This window comes from Pangasianodon hypophthalmus, chromosome 30 (assembly GCF_027358585.1).
Source record: "Pangasianodon hypophthalmus isolate fPanHyp1 chromosome 30, fPanHyp1.pri, whole genome shotgun sequence".
In the NCBI taxonomy this organism is placed as follows: domain Eukaryota; kingdom Metazoa; phylum Chordata; class Actinopteri; order Siluriformes; family Pangasiidae; genus Pangasianodon; species Pangasianodon hypophthalmus.
In genome coordinates, this window is record NC_069739.1 from 3750315 (window position 1) to 3774692 (window position 24378).

General features: G+C 38.7%; 1 protein-coding gene across 1 annotated transcript; it reads left to right on the top strand.

Moving 5' to 3' along the window:
- Positions 1-8129: 8129 nt before the first annotated feature.
- esrrgb (estrogen-related receptor gamma b) lies at positions 8130-19843 on the top strand. The gene is made up of 7 exons (XM_034301996.2): positions 8130-8296; positions 13254-13600; positions 13811-13927; positions 15081-15197; positions 15343-15519; positions 16207-16476; positions 17178-19843. Exons 1-7 carry the CDS (start codon positions 8268-8270, stop codon positions 17432-17434), a joined length of 1314 nt encoding a protein of 437 aa, XP_034157887.1. The 5' UTR covers positions 8130-8267; the 3' UTR covers positions 17435-19843.
- Positions 19844-24378: the final 4535 nt, after the last annotated feature.

Here is a 24378-nt window from a genome sequence, read left to right on the forward strand (position 1 = left end):
GCGCTTTGTAACAAGCAAAGCTGTAACTTTAAGTTTTTAGGCATGGGAAAGTTTTCAGGACAAAAGAGTTTGGACATTGTGGATTTATTTTGTTATATTAAGTTCAAAAGAGAGGGAAATATAGAGAGTGTAAAAAGTATGGCATGTTGTTTATTATTAAATCTTAAAAAATTATTTGGCTAGGTAATTGCTGTGGTATAAGAGGAATAAAACATTTGGGGCTGTGCTGTTATAGGAAAATAATCATCTTCACTGTCCTGTTGTGTTTTATTCCTTACATATATAGTTTCCAGGACTGACAGAGGGATTAACAAAAGAAAAAAAATCCAGCACTTAACTATGGCAACACTAGTGGGACAAAAATTGAACTACACTACACCAGAAGGAGGTGCTGTAATAAAATTGGAGCTGTTTAACAGATTTTGGTTCATATTTAGGGGAATTTAGTGAGGTGTGTGTGTATGTGTGAGTGGCTTATTGTCTGAAATATATGCTAATTATCTTATCTTATAAAGCGGGTGAGAGTATTAAGTTTCCTGTCAATGTCCGAAGGCGTTCATTTTTATTTTCTGTGTAATTGATGGATGAAGTGAGTCATCAGGGTTTAAGCAGATTAAGCTCACGGAGAGACAGAATGCCTGAGCATGCGTGCTTGTGGCTTAAGTGAATCAAGCTCATTTAGTCTCCTTTAGAGTGTGTGTGTGTGTGTGTGTGTGTGTGCGTGATCGTCGTCTAGTAGTGACAGGAGTCTTGTTCAAATCCAATGTCCTGTCAAGGTCCTGACCCATAAAGCTGTGTGTTTTGACACACTCTACAGCAGAAGTCCTCAAATATTAATCATAAACATCCCAAAGAAGCGAACGCTAGTAAAATATATTCATTCCCAAAAAGTCCTGAACTATGTAGGAAAAATATTTCAATCTCATCTTTCTGTAATCAAGAGGTCAGGTGGAGAAGCTGGTGTAAGTGATTACTGGTGCGTTTGCTACAGTCCGGTTTCGGTGTGTCCAGTGCCCGCTGTCGATTCGATGAGTTGTGCATTCTGAGATGCTTTTCTGCTCATCACGGTTTTAAAGAGTGGTTATCTGAGTTACCATAGCCTGACTTTCAGCTCGCACCAGGCTATCTGTTCTCGTACTGCTGCTCACTGGATGTTTTTTGTTTCTCGCACCATTCTGTATAAGCACTAGAGACTGAGTGTGAAAATCCCAGGAGATCAGCAGTTTCTCAAAAACGTCACTAAGATCGCATGTTTTTACCATTCGGATGTTTGAGGTGAACATTAACTGAAGCCCTTGACCTTTATCTGCATGATTTTATGCATTGTGCTGCTGCCACGTGATTGGCTGATTGGATAATTGGTTCGGTGTTCCTATTAAAGTGGCTTTAAAGCTTTAAAAACAGGCAGATAGCATATTTTTTCTATATGACAGATGGAGAGATTTTGGAAGACCTTGAAATGATAAGGTTCTGTGTGACAATTTTGGGAAAAGATATTGAGCCACTTAATAAGATCTAAGCAGATCATATTTGTCAATTTTAAGGAGTAATTTCAAAAAATATTTAGAAATATTAATCTGATAGAACTTGAATTTTTTCATAAGGACTCATTTTGTTGATGCTCTGGATTAAATTGCACGTAGGTCCAGACACTGATCTGGAATTATATACACACATATCACATTCATTATTTTTTTTTCTGTAGTATATTTAATACATTTACATTTTTCCTAATGTTAATTTTCTTTGTATTGAATTTGCTAGGGGTCAAAATTTCCTTTTAAAAACATATATATAAATCATATAAATGACAGATTATGTTTTTTGAGATTTTGCAAAACCCTAAATACAAATCTCAATAATTCAAACCTTAAAAATACAGACTTAATGTAAATTAGGCCAAAGGTGAAGCATGTGGGATTCTCAGGAAAAAGTGGAGAGTGATTAAACTCAGCGCTTAGACAGTCACGGTCGCGTGTCACACTCACGTGAAGAGATCTACTGAAATAGCTACGTTCCTACGTACGTTCCTACTTTAATAACTACGTTTGGCTGTGAGCGAGCAAACAATTGTCTGCGAGCTAATGTTAGCATAGCCTTATTAGGTAAAATGTTACCTAAATATTTATGCTGGACATTGAGTGTTTCGCATCACTGTAGAAAACAAAGTATTTAACATAAATTTAATATAAGCGTCTACTTTTACATAAAATCTTTATTTTTGACTTTTGAGTTTATTTTTTTTTGTATCTCTCCTTCATATTGATTTTAAGTTTTAAGGTTCTGCACTTATAACCAGAAGATTATGAGTTCAAATCTCATGACCTTGAGGAAAGCTCTTAACCCTGAGCGTCTCAGCTTCAGGCTTGGTTTGTATACTGTTTCATTCGTAAGTTGCTCTTTCTTGTCGTAACTGTTTGCTGTTGTCTTTACTTATAACAAAGTGAGTGACCTTCATGTGAGCCCTCATATCGGTTCTCTGGTTAGTCTTTATTTATGTAGCACATTTTCCTCCAATTCAAGGCTTTACAGTCAACAAAGACATGAATCAGCTGTGACAAATGTCCACTGCGGGCGAATCTGCCCCAAAGCTTGAAAAATAAAACCCACCCAAAATATTATGTCTCAAAAACAGTCTACAATTGCGCTCTAATATTTCAGCATCACATTCACAACCGATACGTATGGAATAAAACTCATGCTGTTATAGGAAAATAATCAATAACGTAAATATATGTAATGTCTCCTGTAGTTCTGTGTGTTGTTTTATGTAACACCTTGGTCCTGGAGGAACGTTGTTTCGTTTCACTGTGTACTAACTAGCTGTATATGGTTGAAATGACAATAAAGCCACTTGACTTGACTTGAAGTTATTGTTTCCACCATGAAGTTATGTTATATTTCTCTTACACTACAGCAATTTGCCAACGATGGTAACGTTTCATTAATTAAAGATCAACAAGTCATACTTTCTATCCGTTTTTAGTTACATTTCATGATGTGGAATATCTACAAAACACATTAGTTCCTGTTCTCACTTACACTCTAGCAGCTATAAACAGTCTTTCCTTCACCATTTTCTGTTTTTTTTTCTCTCTCGAAGTTAAAAAAGCTGTCATGTTGTCATGTTACTCAGAAAGTGTAAATACATGTAAGTGTAAAATATAACTGTTACGCAAGTTCTGAAATAATGACTCAGTTTGTGCTTTCAATTTGACAAGTGTTATTTAAGAGTTTACAGTTGTGACAGGACGGTTGCTAGGCAACAATACAGCTAGCTAATGCCTGAGAACAACTCAGCTAGCAATCGTTTATATGAATAATGTGGAAATGAGACAAGACTGCAAGGAATATCAAGACATTTCCTCACAAGCCATCAGACTCCTCAATACTCAGAGACTGGACTGACACCACACACACACACACACACACACACACACACACACACATACACTCATACTCAACTGAACACCATCCCACCCCTTTTGCAATTTTTGCACATTTCTGTAGTTACTACCTGCATTTTTTATTTTTTTTTTGCTGCTACTGTATTTATAAAATATTATATATAATAATTTCATTATTATACTCCAATAACTGCTATGTCCATATATGGTATAAACTTATCTGTTGAATACTATGCCATAATATGTCATGTTTACATTCACAGCAATTTATTATATTATTATTCTTTTGCACTACTGTTACAACTGACACTTTCATACTAGAACTGTGTACTAGTCGGTGCTGCACTTTCTCTTACTGTGCCGATTGTCCTGTTTTAGTGGTTATTGTAGTGTCTTGTGCGGTTTGCACACGTTTGCATGTGCACTTTATGTAGAAATATGTAGTGTCTTGTAGTTCTGTGTTGTTTGATGTAGCAACATGGTCCTGGAGGAACGTTGTTTTGTTTCACTGTGTACTAACTAGCTGTATATGGTTGAAATGACAATAAAGCCACTTGACTTGACTTGAGTTCCTGAAAAAGGACTCTGCATGTCTAAAGTTACCCTGTTTATACCCTGTCGATTGCTAACCACACTTTTTCCGTAGGTGGAAACTTCGACACACACACACACACACACAACTTGTGAAGTTATTAGAAATTTCTGAAGTTGTGAAGAGTGGACTTTTTTAAGAATTCTTCTCATAGACATGACGAACACACAGTGTTTGAGGTTAGCAAACAACACTGATTTTGGATTTGTAACAGCAAAAGAAATGTCATTTGACAACAATTCTAAAACAAAAAAAAAATATTTGCACAATAAAGGCTAATGGATTTCAAACAGACATCTAAAATAAAGAAAAGAAGCCATTCATACTGAAAGCAAAGATAGCTGACGTGTGTGTGTGTGTGTGTGTGTGTGTGTGCGGGCTTGGCAAGCTGATGTTTACATCCGCAGAAAAAAGGCTGTGTACACACACACGCTTAGTTCCTTAATCATAAAAAAAAAAATTATAATGGTGTTTATAACAGAAGCCTGTGTGTTTGCGTGTGTGTGTGTGTGTGTGTGTGTGTGTGTGTGTGTGTGTGTGTTATCAGGTATAAGTTATCAGTTACAGTGTGTACTGGAGTAAAGTGGCCTAGGCTTTAATGTTGTACCTCAGACAGAAGTGTGTTTATGTGTGTGTGTGTGTGTGTGTGTGTGTGTTGTAATGTCACCCTTCAGGAAACTGTTATGGCTAAGGAAGTCTTTCTGATAGAGCTCTTTGTATTGGATCAAAGACAACTGCGTTCACATTGTTCATGTTTCAGTCCTCATGTTAATGCATCACCTTTTACACGTTATTTTTTATTTATTTATTTTTTGATGAGTCACTCCATCATTTCTTTTCCGTTGTATTGTTGCTGGTAAAACTTCTTGGTCATCACAGTCTCACCTTTCACACTAGTTTGCATAAATGCGCACTCAATAACGGCTGTATCAGTGCGTCTTTACTCATTAGCGTTATCTGCATGAGGCCAAAAATGAAATGTACACAATTTCCTTCTTACCTCAAATGCAGTTAATCACAAAGACATATTTAGGGGTATTATATTTATCAATGTGTGGCATTTTGTAAAAGATAAGCTGTCCTTGTATATTTATATTTCAAAATTTTTTATTTATTTATTTTTTTAACCAAACCTGGTCCTGGAGCACCAGTACTCCATATATTATTATTATTATTATTATTATTATTATTATTATTATTATGTTCTAACACATCAGGTTTGATAATTAGATAATGAATTGAATTTTATATACATATGATACAAAACGGTGTTACTGACCTAAATGATGCAGTTTATTTAAGTTATAACACACTTCGTGTCATGCTGTTATAGGAAACTAATCAGCGATGGGGTGGTGTGATGATGCACAACATGGAGTTACTGTAACTGCCCCGAAAGTGTTTTATTCCTCTTATACCACAGCAATTTAACAACGCTAACAATTTAAGAATAACACATTGCACTTTTTATCCATTCATAGTTACACTTTTTATCCGTTGATAGTTACAGCAACGTCCGCAATTAGTTCCTGCTCTCATTTGCGTTATAGCAGCTACAAACAGTCGTCCCTTTTCTAGACTCTTTTTTTCTCTCTTGTGAAATTAATACGATGAAAAAACACAGCTTGTCTTTTTTCCTCTTTCTTTCTTCCTTTCTTTCTTTTTTATCGAAGAAATTACAAAGTGTAAACTCCTCTGTCCTGAACATGTTGGAAAACTTTGAGATTTTACAGAGGTAAAATTACAGCTTTACCTCTGACTCTGACACTGGAGACTCCTTCCATAAATATTGTTCACTAACCATCTCCTTAAAGAAAACTTCATCATATAAACGATTACACAAGTTTCTAGTCCCTGTGAATGAGCTGTTACTATAGAAACAATAGCATATTAGAACGAGCGCTTTGATATAAACCTGCGCTACTCTCCGAGCTGCTCTTAGAGAAAATTCTGACCAATCAGAATCCAGAAGTCAACAGTGCAGCGATCAGTTGGAGGCTGATCAAACTTTAGGCCTCGAACACAGCTGAGCTGATCGACTGCGTTCGAGGTGAAGGAGAAAATTGTGTACATTTGACCGAGCTGCTCCTTTAAGCTTGTGCTGGCAGCGTGTTTTGTGTCCGTGCTCGTGTGTATGCAAACACAGTCTAATCTGAGAAAGTAAACACCGCCGTCTAAATCTCCATCTAATTAGCCTGTAGTCTTGATAGAAAAACAGCCGCTTATCAGTGGTGTTATCTGATCATGAATGAAAGCACGATGCTTTCAGGAAACACTGATCTGAAGCTCAGATCTTTCTTTAAGTGCAGTAGAAAATGCCAGGTTACTCTGTGTGTGTGTGTGTGTGTGTGTGTGTTTCTTCAGTTTTTTTCAGGTTTACCCCACAATATTGGCCTTTACCCTAAATAATTGCCCTTCCTTTGAACCTCACTCTCTCTTAATTCAAACTACCTTCACCGGCATGACTGGATGTTGTGTACAAGACACACTGCCGTGAATAATTACTAATAACACGAACAATAACAATAAGGACAAATACATCAGTAATGACAATAATAGTGGCGGATAACAACCTCAAACCCTATTATTATTTTTGGTTTATACATGACACAAAGAAGAACACTTAACCATAAACATCCAGCCCATACGATTCATTAAAACTGTGACGCGATGCCGTCTTTAACTAGTGAAATTAAATGTTATTTATTGTGTCATCATCATTTGTGGTCAAAGTGACAATAGCACACTTTTACTGATACGGATGAAGTGAGCTCTGAGAGAAGTGCAGCTTTAAAAACATGTTTATGTTTAAAAAAGTGTGCAATTGTTGAGGTTTTCTGTAAGGAGATGTTTATTTCACATTGAAGGAAGGAGTCTCCAGTGTCAGCGCTTTGTAACACTCAGAGGTAAAGCTGTGACTTTTTATCCTATAAATTCAGGACAGAGGAGTTACGCTTTGCGGCTTCTTGGTAACATGACAAACTGCGGTTTTGGAAAACGGTTCAGAATGTCTGAGCTAGAGCACATCAGCGGAGATGCAAACTTTCCAGCGTGTTAATAAAGAGAACTGCTGACTCGGGTGCTGTAACGCAACACTGTTTCGTAGTTAAACTGTAAACTAGATGTAGATTTTCCCAGACAGTAGAAAGGATGCAATTGATTTATTTTGTAAAATCATGACTTTTATTTAACGAATATAATCTGCACATTTATAATGATATAAACAGAATACAACCTGTGCAAAAAAAAAAAAAAAGCATTGAGAATATTAACACGTATTAGAAATCAAGATCATATTAGACCAGTTTTAACGTCACGTCGCTGTCTGCCTGTTTCCTTTAAATTCCCTATCAAATGTTATTACTAGTTTATAAATCCAGCACCTTCATCCTTCTCTCACTGTCTGATAAACTAACAGATTGTGTCTTATGATCATCTAGAGCTTCAGCCTTCCCCATATTCCACATATGAAGCTTAAAAAGAAGTGAAGTAGATTTGAAAGGATCTGAAAGCCATGACCAGACTGACTCACTGATTTAAAAAAAAAAAAAGAAGCTAAAAACACAAACAATTTTTTATTTTAGATTTAATTATACTATTTTTTAAATTTGCATTACTTTTACTTCCCTTTTTATTTTTACTTCACTGTATGTAATGGCTGCATTTTTATACTTATTTTTTACACACTTTTTAATTATATATTTGTAATATTTTATATTGTTATTATTATTTCTTCTTCTTCTCTGTTCAATGCTATTATTTATTGCATCATTATTGCCTACTTTATCTATTTGTCTAACTATTATTACTTCACACTGTAAAGCACACTGAGTTGTATGAAATGTGCTGTATAAATAAAGTGTATTATTATTATTATTATTATTATTATTATTATCATTAAGATAAGGGAGAGGTGTTCACCTCTTTCTCTCTCTTTTTTCCAGCTTCCTGTCTTTCTTTTTTAGTTATCCCTCCTTTCTTTCTCTCTCTCTCTCTCTCTCTCTCTCTCTCTCTCTCTCTCTCTCTCTCTCTCTCTCTCAAGCTCCGCCCCTTATGCAAATGAGCTCATGAATATGTATGCGCATACAGGTCGCGTTGCCCTGGCGCTCGCGCTGGGAGATTCACTCTTCTCTTCTGGCTGAGCGCGTGACACACCAGAGCTCAACATAGCAATCAAAAACTTTAGGGAAAAAAAGCTAATTTAGATCATAAAACTGTTTTTAAAAAAGATTTTTTTAACAGAGTATGACCCCAGCTTGTGTTTCTTCATGGATCTAGTGGAGCTTTATCAGCGCGAGTAAGTGTTTTCACTCTCCTTCTTCTTCTTCTTCTTTGCATTTTTGCTTTATTGCTCTTTCTTTTATACTCTTTCTTTCCTTCTAATTACCTTCTCTTATTATTGAGCTGGACTGAAACTCATATTGTGAAATTCATGCATTCATTTAATTCTGTTCAGCCACTAATTTCTCTCTCTCTCTCTCTCTCTCTCTCTAACTCTTCTATCCCCCCTCTCTCTCTCTCTCTGTCTCTCTCTCTAGAACTCTTCTATCTCTCCCCCCCCTCTCTCTTCTATCTCTCTCTCACTCTTCTATCTCTCCAACTCTTCTCTCTCTATCTCTCTCTCTCTCTCACTCTTCTATCTCTCCAACTCTTCTATCTCTCCAACTCTTCTCTCTCTCTATCTCTCTCTCTTTCCCCCTCTCTTCTCTCTCTCTCTCTCTCTCTCTCTAACTCTTCTATCCCCCCTCTCTCTCTCTCTCTCTGTCTCTCTCTCTAAAACTCTTCTATCTCCCCCCCCCCTCTCTCTCTTCTCTCTCTCTCTCACTCTTCTATCTCTCCAACTCTTCTCTCTCTCTCTATCTCTCTCTCTCTCTCCCCCTCTCTTCTCTCTCTCTCTCTCTGTCTCTCTATCTCTCTAACTCTTCTATCTCTCTCTCCCTCTCTCTCCCCCCCTCCCTTCTCCCCCTCTCTCTCTCTCTCTCTCTCTCTCTCTCACACTCTTCTATCTCTCTCTCCCCCTCTCCCTTCTCTCTCTCTCTCTCTCCCCCTCTCACACACACACACTGTAAGATCACTTTGATTTTTCTTCTCCTAAATTCATTCATCACCCCCCCTTTTTTTTTTTTTTTTTTTACTTCTCTCAGTCCACTCACGGTGCTCATTCTTCAGTATAAATCTACTTCCTGTTAAAGGTTAATTATTATTATTTTTTTTTGGTCACATTAATGGTGTGTGTTAATAGAACGCACACACACACACACACACACACACACACACACACACACAGATCGTGATGCTCTGATCCACAGCACTCGCTCTGTTCATGGCAGAATTGATGGCTGCTGAATGTATGGATGAAATAATTGTTCATATATCAAAATGCTTTTAATATGACAAGAGAACATATATCTCACACACACACACACACACACACACACACACACACACACACATACACACAAGATGGAAAGTCTCCACCACTGCTATAATCATATATCTTTTTAGGTTGTATTGTAAGCCTGTTATTTCTCTTCCTTAGTCTTGACTCCAGACTTCTTTAACTCCTCAGCGTATGTATAAGTGCCTCTTCATGTTGGACATGTTGGACATGTTGGACGCTTGTCTTGTCTGAAATTGTTTTTTTCAGTTCTGTGCTAGAGATATGAAGCTAATGTAGTTAACAAGTAAGAGAAGCTTATAACTTCCAGTTTAGCATTGTGCAAACTCTCCTGAAACGTCTTTGTGGAGTGGTTCAGAGTCTCGAACTTGCTGATGACGTTTCTGTCTATAAAAATGGACAAACAAAATCAGTCATAGCGTCATCACTTTCGGCCTCAACACACAGAAGTCGCGTCATTTTATTACGTCAATGTCGCAAAAAACAATGCTGCTCTTGTGTCAAAAGTGCGGGCTCGAAACTTCGGTCTGGTTTTTGTTTGGTGTTAATATACCACGTAAAAACAGAAATATAGTCCCTTAAAATGGATAAAACTGATACATGGCGATATCTTTGCCATTTTTGTTGTATAATAAAACGAGAAAATAATCATAATTATGATATTCTAAATGAAATGTTGTGTTTTTTGTGTGTTTTTGGGTCCAATGTGTTGATATAGTATGTTTAAGTGAAAAAGAATTATCAGGTCATATTGCCTAGGCTGTGCTGAGTAAAAAATATACCAGACACTCGCATGGTAAACGTTTTTCAAAGGTTTTATTTATATGAAGGTGAAATCAAATAGTATACAAAAACAGCCAGAATAACCCCCGACCCCTAACACATAGTCCGGTGTCGCGCCGTACCCAGGTAGGGGGCGTGGCCTACAATTTGAAAGGGAAACTGTACATCAGAAGTGATTCAGATGATAAAATATCTCGGTGTTACTGAAACAAACAGTGTCTCAAGGTGAGTGTGTGTTGAGGTTAAACTAGTAGCTATGAAACATGCAAACTCCAGACATCAAACATGTCGTATATAATCAGCTACATGTTGGGAAATTGTGAGTCCTCAGTCTCCTCCGGGTTCCTCTGGGATTCTCCGGTTTCCTCCCACCTCCTAAAAACATGTCAGGTGGATTGGTTACACTAAATTTATCCAGGGTGTATTCCCAGCTTAAGCTGAGTATTCCTGGGATAGACTCCGGATCCACTGCCACCATTTTGAATGTTTTTTTTTTTGGCTTTAAGGATTAATGCAAATAAGCAGAAGAAGACGGTGAGTTCAAATCCCAGCGCTGGCAAATTTGTGTCTTAGGACAGATTAGCTGTACGCCAATTTACATTTACTCACATGGCTTTTATCTTTTATCCAAAATGACGCACAAGTGAGGCAGAAGGCAATCCGGTCACTGAGCTGCGCAGGTCAGTGTTAAAACTCAACGTGTTTGAATGAGACAGGTTTGGTCCATGTGAACACTCTCAGAACTAGACCTTTCCTTGACACTGGTGTGGAACCTTTAATAATTTTTGAATCTTTCACCTGGAAATGTGAATATGGCGTATCTTAGCAAAAAGCTGAAGTTAAGATGCATAAATGGACCGTGATTAGCTTTTTGACTGAAGCTTTAAAGGTACACTATGTGCAGCTTTCTAGGTATAAGATACTAGAGAAAAGATATAGACCCTTTTTCTTAGCGTGTAAATCAAGTGCTTCCTGTGCATCCTGAATGTGTTACAGTAGGTACATCTAGAGACCTATAGTTTGGGGAAAACCCTAAAGCATCTATGTAGAATCCCTCAACAGAGTATTTCTATGTAGAACTTAGAGAACTTAGCAGCAACGCAACGCACAAACATACTGCAATCATAAAAACACTCTTGTCTAGCTAGTAGAGGTTAACTAACTAGCCTAGCTCGCTCTCTAGATTAGATTTATTATTCTCAGTAATGCAGATGGAATACAGATTGGTGTAAATCTCTGTCAATCTGGTGATCGGGACGTTGTTTGCCTTGGCTGTAGCTTTGGAGGAAAAAAAATCAACGGAGATTTGAGCTACTGTTTTTAGCTACGTTGCAATGTTGGAATATAGTCAACAAAATAGGTTGTAAACCTCCTCATATTCACTCACTTTGTCCTCCGTGTTTATTTTTCTCACTTCTCATGATCTGAAAAATGACATCATGATCTCCCATGAACAAAAAAGTTAAACTTTTTTCAACTTTAACAAAAATGGCGATGAAAGCAGCGTTTTTTTTTAAGTGGATGGAGAAAAAAAAACAGGGTGTGACAGTAATCTTAATCTTTAACTATTCAAAAAAACCTTAGCAACTGTTTAATTCGAATGAAGTGATTAAATTCTAGACTTCAGTCTGGAGAAAACTAATAAACATTGTATGTAGAACCCTACAACAGAGTGTTCTGCAGGAACGAGGAACGCTTTAAGACTTTAAGAGTGTACAGGTGTGTAGTAAAATCTCTGGAAGAACACTGGAGTCGTTGTACGCCACGGTTCCAGTCTTATCAGATAAAAGTGGAACAGCAAACACACGTTACACCGCAGACGCAACAACATCACAAGCAGTTTACACAGGACTCGAGGAATGAGAACAAAAGATAGATATGAGGAAAGGGTCGGCGGAAACGCGGCGTACGTTAAAGAAGTTTCTGAGCGTCAGAGTGGCTGATAACGCTCCAGACCTGGCACGCAAATCCATTAGTATGACTTTATCCTGGTAAAGGTTAGGAGGTGACGAGACTGAAGAGAGACAATGAGAACGTCTTATTTTTTGCATCACAGTGAACCAGTGTTACATAAACAATCGAAACAGCAATGATAATAGCTGAAGGTTCAGTTAGCTGGAGGTAGCTAGAGTTAGGACTGGACAATATGACAAAACTGTCATATTATCATATTTCTGTGATACTTGATATGTACCAGGTAAGAATTTCCCAGCAACACAGTGGTGTTTCTTTTTAAAAAAAACTTGTTTGATGATTTATATAATGTCTACAAAAATTTTGTAATTTTTTTTTAACAACACTATAAAATTGCCAACTTAGAAATGGCGCACAATGTTGTTAGTAAATAGACTGTAAATTAAAACACAAGGACTTTTTTTTTTGCCTTTGAATTTCTTAACTAAAAAGTGAAACTACTAGAGGAACCCAGAACTGTTTGCTTAAAAACAAAAATACAAAAAACAAACAAAAAAAAATCATATCGGTGTGTGGGATTTACAGACAACACAGTGAAAAAACAGAGTGTGTAATTGTGTTTTTGTATGCATGGTCAATGGGTAATAGTAAAGTGTGTGTGTGTGTGTGTGTGATTCTCAGGCAGAAGTGATGGAAAGAGACTTATGGGATTGCCGTCCAGGTCAGTCAGGTCTAAATCGGTTAGTTCCCACGGAAAAGCCAAATCAGCTTCAGCCTCACGTTACTGGCAGCCTTCCAGAATTGTGTGTGTGTGTGTGTGTGTGTGTGAGTGAGTGTGTATGTGATGGGGTAGTGCCACCCGCTTAGTTGAATGCTAATGGACAGGTATTAACAGGTATGGTCTAGTAAAAGTGTGTGTGTGTGTGTGTGTGTGTGTGTACTGTAAACATGAGTGGAATCCAGACGTGGGAAAATGGGAGGTGATTTCTGTGAGAACGAAGCGCTGTTTCTCTCTTTTCCTGCATTTAAAGCGGAATTTTCAAGCTGACATGATGGAAATTTTTTCGGGGATTTTCGACATTCTGCAAAATCATCTTTTCTGAAAAAAAAAAGTCTTTCTTGACGTGTTATTCATTACACTCTTACTTTTCCTCTACAGCTTCCTGGATATGATGCCCATCAGCAGTCATTGCCCCGCCTTCATCAAGGCCGAGCCCTTGAGCCCCACCTCCTTGATGCAACACAGTCCGGAAGGATCGTCATCGGACAGCTACGGCTCTGTAACGAGGGGTGACCATGGGGGCGTGGCCTCGCCAGGTTCATATCATACCTCAGGGACGGGGCTTAGGCCCGATTCGGTTCCCGAGCTGCAGGTGAAGAGCGAGTTTGAAGTGAGTTCGGGGCCCAAGCGCTTGTGTTTGGTGTGTGGAGACGTCGCGTCCGGGTTTCATTACGGCGTAGCGTCCTGCGAAGCCTGCAAAGCCTTCTTCAAACGCACTATTCAAGGTTCGGACATGAAAATAAAACCTCTCAAGGTGCACTCCAGGATTTTGACGTAATTCAGGAACATATTTGTTGACGTAATGACGTTTTTTTTACTTCAGACTGAGACAAACAATAAGAGACTAAGAAGAACATTAACACTCATGTTAACCACAGCAATGTTGAATTCTTTCTTTCCCTTCTTTCTTTCTTTCTTTCTCTCTCTCTCTCTAGGCAGTATTGAATACACGTGTCCAGCGAGCAGTGAGTGTGAGATTACTAAGAGGAGAAGGAAATCCTGCCAGGCCTGTCGCTTCACCAAGTGCATCTCAGTGGGCATGCTGCGAGAGGGTGAGTGTGTGTGTGTGTGTAAAAACAGCAAAAAAAATTAATAAAAAAAATTTACACAAACTTTCACTACCTACCTTTAGGCCACACCTCCTACATTTAGACCACACCTCTTATATTTAGGCCACACCTCCTACATTTGGACACGCCACCTACCTATGGATGATGGTGGGGAGATAAAGAAGAAAGCTTAAAGATGCAAAAGAAAGACAGACAGACAAATGCACAGAGGGAGAGAGAGACAGATCCAAAGACAGAGGGAGACAGATAGGCAGAGAGAGATAAAAAAATTGATACACAGAGAGAATGAGAGAGTAAGAGAAAAATAGAGACAGACAGAGAGACAGATACACAGAGAGACAGACAGAGAGATGGGGGTAGAGAGAGAGACAGAAAGAAACATATACAGAAACAGATAGGGAGAATGAGAGACATACAGAGAGTAAGAAAGAAACAGATACACACAGAGTGAGAGAGAGAGAGAGATAGAGATAGAGAGACTGCAAGAGAAAAAGAAAGAGACAAAGAGAGAGATAAACAGAGCAAGAGAGAGACAGAAAGAGATACACAAATAGTTAGTTAGAGAGAGAGTGAGAGAGGGACAGAGGCACACAGACAGATAGACAGATAGACAGACAGACAGGGAGATAGATAGAGAGAGAGAGAGAGACAGAAAGAGAGGGAGTGGATGGAAGGATCATAAGTGTAAAACCTGAGACACTCATCATGGCTTAATCGAAGGCGACACCGCAGATCGATAGTCATAATGAAATCCAATTAATCTCACACCTGCTTTTAAACATAATGCACCTTTAACTCAAGGACACACACACACACACACACACACACACACACACACACACACACATATCTGAGGAACCACGCACACAGTGAACAGCTGTCAAAGGCTGTTACTTTAACATACACCTAGAACACACAAACACACACATATGCACAGGCACAGCGATACACTCTCACATTTACACACACACACACACACACATTTTCAATTCCAGATTGTGTTACACTGTGTTATTTTGTGTAATGCCCCTGATGTGCTTTTCTCAGATGCTGCTTGCTCATGTGATTCCCAAAGTGTGTTAGCATTCTTAATGTGTGTGTGTGTGTGTGTGTGTGTGTGTGTGTGTGTGTTCAGGTGTGCGTCTAGATAGAGTTCGAGGAGGTCGTCAGAAATACAAACGCAACATAGACTCAGACAGCAACTCTTACCTCAACATGCAGTTACCACAAACACACAAGAGAACACGCACAGGTATTACACACACACACAAATACACAACTTCATTACACATATAGCATGTTACACTTGCCCATTACACAACGACACACCTTTGCAACACACACTTACACTTTCACTACGTTACACAACTATACACTAAAGTGTGTCTGCGTCTCAGAGTCCTACAACATTGAGAACAAGGTGGTGTCTCACCTGTTGGGGGCGGAGCCAGAGAAGGTGTACGCCATGCCGGACCCCGCCCTCCCTGACGATGACATCAAAGCTTTGACCACACTGTGTGATCTCGCTGATCGTGAACTGGTGCTTAACATTGGCTGGGCTAAACACCTTCCGGGTACACACACACACACACACACACACACAAGCCGTAATCCGAACCATCTTTTCGCTCTTTATTTTTTGCTTACAGAGTGAACGTGGGCGTTTGTTCTCTAAAGCTATCTGCCTTATCAGCGATAAATAACATGACACACACTCACAACAGAAATAACCACACACAGACACACACACACACATACTAAATGGGCTGGCACCTGTTTTTATGTTGACACTCACCTATAAAGTAATGCTTACAAAACAAAGTCCCCCCAAACCAGGTGTGTGAATGAGCATGCATTTGTGTGTGTGTGTGTTGTACAGATCAGCAGATTCCTTGCAGGCATTAAGCTTTGCTTGTTCTTAAAGTGTTGAAGGGATGGAACAGCAGTGCAGTCACCATCCGACACACTTCATCTCCACTTACTAATTCGTTTGCATACTAGCTTACTTGAATGCTTGTGTTTTAGTATACTAGTTTAGTTGCATACTCCTTTGCAAGTATGTAAGGCAATCATAATTCACGTACTGCTACCTGTATGTTTATTAATATTTACCACAACCTCAAAATCTCCTTACAGAAAGCTTCACTTTGTACGTTTTTTTATAGTTAAATAACAACACTCAAACACTCGTTTATTGTTAAAGTATATGCACGTCCACCACTCAAGTCTCTCTCCCTCTCTTCCTTTTTTCCTTCATCCAGGTTTCTCCAGTCTCTCTCTGCCAGACCAGATGCGTCTCCTGCAGAGTGCATGGATGGAGATCCTGATCCTGCGTGTGGTCTTCCGTTCGCTGGATGCTCAGGACAGCCTGGTGTTCGCCGAGGACTATGTGATGGACGCCGAGCAGGCGAGGCGAACCGGTTTGCTCGAGCTCCACGCGGCCATACTGCAGCTCGTCAGGAAGTACAGAGCCATGGGCCTCGAGAGGGAGGAGTTCGTCACACTCAAGGCCATTGCGCTCGCCAACTCAGGTATAAATACACACATCATCATGTGGTCAATTTATCAAATCATGCAGATGCAGGTCAAGAGCTTTAGTTAATGTTCACATCCAACATCAGAATGGGGAAAGTGTGATCTCAGTGACTTTGAATGTGGTATGGTTGTTGGTGCCAGATGGGCTGGTTTGAGTATTTCAGAAATCTTCTGGGAATTTCCCACACACTAGTCAGTAGAGTTTACACAGAATGGTGTGAAAAACAAAAAAACACCCAGTGAGCATCAGTTCCGTGGGTGGAAATGCCTTATTGATGAGATCGATCAAAGGAGAATGGACAGATTGGTTCGAGCTGACAGGAAGGCCATTACCCACAATGACATGACACAATGAAACTTGAGGCAGATGGGCTACAACAGCAGACGAAAACATCAGGTTCCCCTCTTCTGTCAGCCAAGAACAGGAATCTGAGTCTACATTGGGCACAGGCTCATGTGTCTCGCACATACCCAGGAAGTGAACAGTCTCCTATTGCTTGCATGTGATATCTGTAGTGTCTCAACTTAGATAAAAACACAACCTAAGCTAACATTGGATGTTTATTAATGCTAGCTAGCAAGTTACATGTGCTGCCTGTTAAAATGCGCTACTTTAGCTACCAAAATATTTGGTGTGACTGTTAACAGTCACAATTGCTTCTTCCAAAATAGTTGACCCACCTTTTTTCTGTCTCAGACTCTATGCATATCGAAGACATTGAAGCAGTCCAGAGGCTGCAGGACTGTGTGCACGAAGCGCTGCAGGACTACGAACAGCGTCGCCATGGTGACGACCCGCGTAGGGCGGGCAAGCTGATCATGACCCTCCCCCTACTGCGACAGACCTCGGCCAAGGCCGTGCAGTATTTCTGCAGCATCAAGCAGGACGGCCGGGTGCCCATGCACAAACTCTTCCTGGAGCTTCTGGAGGCCAACACCCAGCCCTCGCCCTGATTGGACCACAGCTCTGAGGTGACTCCGCCCTCACCGGAGCTCTTTAGAAGGGCGCAGTGCTGAATCGAATAAGAACCATGAAGAATGTAACTAAAGGTTAATGGTAGAGGAACAAAGGGGGGGGGGGAGAAGATTGTATAAATGATTGTAAACATAAAAGGAATGATTTATTGAAGAAACCACACCTGGGACTTGAGACACCATGTTGCTTTTACTGCTGTGCTAATTTAAGATGACTTTTCTTTTTTACTGGTGCTTTAATATGAAGATAAGGAGACGAATGTGATGTTGGACTTGCCAAAGAAAAGGGAACTCATCTCTGAAGAGGAAAGCTTTGACGAACTTGCAGAAAACTCATAAAACATTAAAAATTGTTCACAATAAAGATGTGTTATTTATGAGAATGTAATAAGTATGGACAGGAGAAGGGCAGGTGTTGCTGCTAATCATTGTATTTGTTGGTAGTTCATGATTGTGTTGCTGAAATTGATACTGAAGTCTTTTTTTCATGCTGTGTTGCAAATTTAGGGCAAATTCCTGGTTGTGCTAAAAGTTGACCTAAAATCTCACTACCATGCAAAAGAAAGGACGTAAGGAATTGTAGGATGATTTGAGCTCCCTTGCAATAATACAAAAAAAAGGTTTCTGAGGAAGAGAGCTAGGAATGTGCTAAAAAAAAACCCTAATGGTTTTGTAGCCTCAGATCTCAGATCACATTTAAAAAAAAAAAAACTACTTAAGATGGTTCTGTGAAGGTCCTGAGATTTAAGCTTGTGACCTTCGGCTCTGTAAGGGCCGTGTTCAGAGTTGGCGACTTAAGTCCAAATGCTGCATCGATATTTTTATGAAGAAAGTTCTGTGTATTCAGACTCGGGTTACGCAGCTAGTTAAGTCAGTTTTCTGGCTGCCCTACTGAGATTATGCAAAACAGCTACACAATCCGAGGTTGCCAGATTTATCTTGAGTACTAGTGTCTGAGACAATGTATTGTAATAGTGCCTTTAAACTAAAAGCGCTTGCCTTTAAACTAAAAAAAAAAAAACAGAGTTAGAAAGACCAGAATGAAGAAGGAAATAGAGGTTTTGTCTTTGCTGTAAAATATGATGCAACAAGAAAAGCAAGAGACAATACAAAAATAATAAATTAAAAAGACTAATATGATTAGGAGTCTAGTATATTGGCAGTATATTGCTGCATGAATAGTCCTAGTTGTAATTATCACATTAATCACTGGTTTAATGTAACAAAATGGCTTCCACCCTCATTATTCAGTAGTTATAAAATAGCACTTGATCCAGTGCATCTTATTATTTTGCACTTTATTCTTTATAAAGAATACTTTCAGTTGCGCCTTGATAAAGCCAAGACATACTAAATACTGAACTTGTAATGTGCGCAGCATGTAGGCTGTTCTATCATTCAGTGAGAAATCATGCCCATGCTTTGAAGGATAAGCTGACCAAGCACTCCTCTGCTACTTTTATAGCTCACCTTAAGTTAATTCATAAATTTATCCATAAAATTTCTATCTTCGAGATAATCAGTGTCTCCGATTAAGATCTTTTCTCCTAAATAAATAAATAAATAAATAATTCATAGACATTAAAGGGGCAATGCTATGTAAGGAATAACACATGATGGTGCATGCTGTTATAGGACAATAATCAACACAAGGGTGTTATAATACCACAGTGATTTGTCAATGCTTACAATTTTTACTTTATTAATGAACAACACATTGCACTTTTTAACCATTTATAGTTACATTTAATGTTGTGGAATGTCCGCCTAACTCAACTCTGAATACGGCCCTGACGCAGAATCTTTAACAGGTTAGACGGGTCATTAAAAGGCAGTAGAAACCTGATTTCTTGCTATCATGCTAAGGATTGAGTACATCTTAGAAAAGAGAAGACAAATGACATGCAGTTTCAATGTTTCTTCATGTCCTCGGATGTTTTTCAAGGTTATTTTATTGTTTCAATCTTTAAACTGTGTGCATTCAAAAGGACATAGTCAACAATATTATTAAGGGACAACCAAAAATGTTGTATGACACACAGCACTAAAAAAATAATGCTTCGTCTGTTCTGGAAAAATTCTGACTTGAACCTGATCTTCTTTTCAGACACAAATTGTTTCAGCATTTAAGCCAAATGAACAGTATTTGTTTTAAATATTATTGTTCTGAAAGCAAAAAAAAAGTAAAACAGATTACATTTCTCTGATCATGTCGCTGTCTTTTGTATTCTCATTCTATGCATTTTTACAGTAACGAGAAACGAACGCAAATAAAATCTGCCTGGTAAAAAAAGTCAGATCACTTGAATGGGATAAAGGGATTCACTTATCACGCACAGTTATGAATAAACTGAACTAGCTAGCTAGCTAATGTTAGCTGCTCAATAAAGATCAAATCATAGCCCAATTTGCAATAATCACCTGAACACTGTAAACTTAACACTGTAAACTTAACACTCAGGGGAGCTTAACACTCTCAGGTGTGTTCAGTATCTGACAGGACAAACTGTTTATTCATCGTCTGCTTATTTATCTAATTTTAAAACAGCTTTAATTTTAAAACAAAATTCCTCCTGCTGTGCTTTTAATTGTTGTAAAGTTCATAACATTATCAATTTTAAGCTAATTCCACATGGCCATGGCCTTGTAGAGCCATCAAGACTACTGAAGAATTGTAAAGACCTAATGAAATGGACAGCAATTTGAGTAACTTTGGGCTCATTTCCAGTAATGTATGTAAAGAATTATGATTTTTATTTAATTTTTGGTTAGTTTTGCTAATTGTCTAGTACCAGAAAGACAAGATACTCTAAGAGAAAATGGACCATAATGTGTCATAAAGGGTGTTTCTATGAATATGCTTTGCAAAAAAACAAACTACGAATAAAACACTTAGGACTGGAGTTACTGTGAGCATCACAAAACTGATTATTTTCCTATAACAAGATGCCACAAAGTGCATGTTACAATGTAGTACAGATTCAGAGCTACATGGGTTACTGTGCTCCTCTAACACACACTGTTTAAGCACTCATGCTGTGTGTGTGTGTGTGTGTGTGTGTGTGTGTGTGTGTGTGTGTGAGTTAATCATAAAGTGCATTATCTCTGGGCTCCAAAGCTAATCAGTCTTTAATCTACTAAATGGAAACCCATTATTTATGCTTGCACACCATGTCACGTTCATCGTGTAGGCATACAATTTGGAGATTACAAGCTAATAATGACAATAAACCAAAAAGTGTGTGATACTACTGCTACTGCTACTACTACTGCTACTGCTACTACTACTGCTACTGCTGCTACTACTGCTACTGCTACTGCTACTACTACTGCTACTGCTACTGCTGCTACTGCTACTACTACTGCTACTACTACTGCTGCTACTGCTACTACTGCTACTACTACTGCTACTGCTACTACTACTGCTACTGCTACTAGTACTACTGCTACTACTGCTACTGCTACTGCTACTACTACTACTACTACTGCTACTGCTACTACTACTGCTACTGCTACTACTGCTACTGCTACTGCTACTACTACTGCTACTGCTACTACTACTGCTACTGCTACTACTGCTACTGCTGCTACTGCTACTACTACTACTACTACTGCTGCTACTGCTACAACTACTGCTACTAGTACTACTGCTACTACTGCTACTAGTACTACTACTGCTACTGCTACTAGTACTACTGCTACTAGTACTACTGCTACTGCTGCTACTACTACTGCTACTGCTACTGCTACTACTGCTACTAGTACTACTGCTACTACTGCTACTAGTACTACTACTGCTACTGCTACTAGTACTACTGCTACTAGTACTACTGCTACTACTGCTACTAGTACTACTACTGCTACTGCTACTAGTACTACTGCTACTACTGCTACTAGTACTACTACTGCTACTGCTACTGCTACTACTGCTACTAGTACTACTGCTACTACTGCTACTAGTACTACTACTGCTACTGCTACTAGTACTACTGCTACTACTGCTACTAGTACTACTACTACTACTGCTACTAGTACTACTGCTACTACTGCTACTAGTACTACTACTACTACTGCTACTGCTACTGCTACTAATAATAATAATAATAAAACAAAGATGACTTGTTACAGTGATTTAATCATGTGTAAGGAAATTCTTAGGCATGATGGCTTATTGCTTTTAATCCCTAAAAAGGCAACAAAAAGAATACAGTCCAGTGTTCAATAAATAATTTAATTTATTGTTAATAAAATTCGCAGTAAACCTTTTTCGTGAACAGTAAGCTTTGGTTTCTAAGCAACATAGCAGATGATTATTGTATTCTATGACAGAACAGTGGTTTTAGTAATCGTTGATACACAATTTGTTCACAGGTGTTTATAACAGCTTTGAACAGATTTCAGAACTGATATTGTAAACATTTTAAAACAACCAATTGTGAGCTGCTGCTTAAGTAGAAGGACATGTGACGTAATGGGATGGTGGTTATTCCACTGGATCGCTTTGCAGAGACGGTGTGTTAAAGGATAGTGAATGGAGTCAGGAATGATGCAATCATTTATTCACTCCGATGTCTCATGGAGATGCACAACTGCAACTTCTAAGTGCTTTTCCATAATCGATATCCCTAATTTGCCACTCTGTCAAACCCGGGAGCAGATGGGCACTGGACACGGGCGTGTTTTTAAAAATCATCATTTCACAGTCTGTTGGTGTAGGAATGCAGATTGAAGGATTCAGCAGTAAATGAAGTCCCTTCCCTGATTGGAGATGATGCAGGAGTAATTAAATTGAGCTTGTTTGAGATTCGCTTACATGGTGAAAATTGCGTTTGCAGGGTAGAGGCAGAATAATGAAAACCAACAAAGGGGATCACTGGAGTGTGTGACGTGGCCTGCTGAGACTTTCTGTGCACTGCACACTTCAAGTTTGATGGATGTAGGCATTTCACTGACGCTTTTTAGGCATTTCACTGACGCTTTTTAGGCATTTCACTGACGCTTTTTAGGCATTTCACTGACGCTTTTTAGGCATTTCACTGACGCTTTTTAGGCATTTCACTGACGCTTTTTAGGCATTTCACTGATGCTTTTTAGGCATTTCACTGACGCTTTTTTAAGTGCCCTGAGCACCTGAGGGTTAAGACCTTGCTCAAAGACCCAACAGTCACTGGGATTTGAACTCACATCCTTCTCATCTGTAGGCCACAGCCTTTACACCTGGAGTTGAATAGCAAAAGTCTTGTGAGAGTCTAAGTCAAGTTGCAAGTTAGTAAGCAGGTGACTTGTGTATCGTGTATTGTGGATTAAAAGTTGCCCAATTGTAAGTAACCAATGTGTGTGCAAATTGATACGCCTGCAGGTCATGTATTAAATTTGCAGAAGCCTGTTTTTGCCGGTTTACTACAAAATTATAGCATTTATTAAGTCTAAATAGTTGAGAGAAGTTGTTTAAATTATATCTAAAATGATGACTGACCACAGTAAAGTTGGCACTTCTGATACTGACAGCATTTAAACAGAGTTTTTTCTTTGCATTTATCTTATTAACGTACCGTGTTTTGAACAGCTTTTCGACCCGTCTCACTGCCTCATTATACTCAAGTTTCAAGTTCAGTTTAAAGTACAGTTCACTCCCTTTCAGGTTAGTTTATGCCCAATATTTTCCACGACTTTTCTTTGTAAGAGTCTAGCTCACCTAAGATTGTCCATCACATACCTGCCTCCTGAGCTCCACTCTTCATTTTGTAGGCGGTGAGCCTACAAGAAACCTCCACATCACCATTTTGGACTGATCCTGACCGGATTACATGGGTGACCTGGGGGGGTGGGTCTAGGTAACCGTAATCCAGCAGGGTACACTTGTCTTTTGTGTATCTTTCATGAGGGTCTAACTTCTCCACTCACATTTGTTCAGCCCTAAATCTGTCCTCTTGTCTTGGCTTACGCAAGTTAACACACAATGCATGTTTATTTATTTATTTTTATAAATAGCATGGAGGATCGTGGAGCCAAATAAGCAGATTTCAGGTCTGATGTGCCATCACTTCTCTAATAAACACAGAGGGTCCAAACATGAACTGCGAATACTGATGAAGCTATTAAAGCCTGATCATTTCTGTGTCATAGTCAATTAAAATCAGCTTGCTGTTGTGAGGTTGATGTCAGCTGGTGAGCATCTCTGTGTTTCTGGAGCTCTGTGAAAGCTCAGCATCTCACTGTATCACACAGTCAGCTGAGACAAAAAACACTGACCTCTGCGATGGGAATCATCCAACTGCATACCTGCACTTTCTGATCTTATAAGAGTGTGCCTCTAGTGGTTAATTTCAGAATTGCAGGCACACGTTCGGCTCCATTACGAGAAACCATTTGTAATGCATCTTTTTTTTTTTTTTTTTTTCTTAGCGTACCAAAGTGTACAGTATTTTGGTGTGTATGCAGCATGACCACAAAAAAAGCCAGTAAAGCAAGCTAAACCACTATACAATCAAATCAAAACACATTTATTTACTTCTTTTTCTTACAGCTCTTCATTAATTTGCTGATAAAATGTAAAACTGAATGAACAATTTAAATAATTTTTAATCTAATATGATGTCACATCACAGGATAATTCATGCGAGAGTCGTAAGTTTAACGTATCTGTCAGTAATTTCTCAAAGTAAAGCATTAAAATCTTTTCGTTTCTGCTATTGAAAATTGTTTCTTCTTTTTAAGGATTTTGTGTGTTCAGATGATCCCAAAACAAAATCCCTGCGTAAAGAAAACAGCATCTAGTGGATAATTTCAGAATTGCAGGCACACGTTCGGCTCCATTATGAGAAACCATTTGTAATGCATCTTGTTTTTTTTTTTTTTTTTTTAGAGTACCAAAGTGTACTAAAAAAGTGAGTATGTACAGGCAAGACGAATAAAACTCATAT

Bases quoted from the DNA above. Each gene is read 5' to 3' on its own strand.
- esrrgb (XM_034301996.2), top strand. From the start codon at position 8,268: ATGGATCTAGTGGAGCTTTATCAGCGCGA. The intron at 13,928-15,080 runs GTGAGTGTGTGT...GTGTGTGTTCAG, and splicing joins AGTGGGCATGCTGCGAGAGG to GTGTGCGTCTAGATAGAGTT. The intron at 16,477-17,177 runs GTATAAATACAC...TTTCTGTCTCAG, and splicing joins CATTGCGCTCGCCAACTCAG to ACTCTATGCATATCGAAGAC.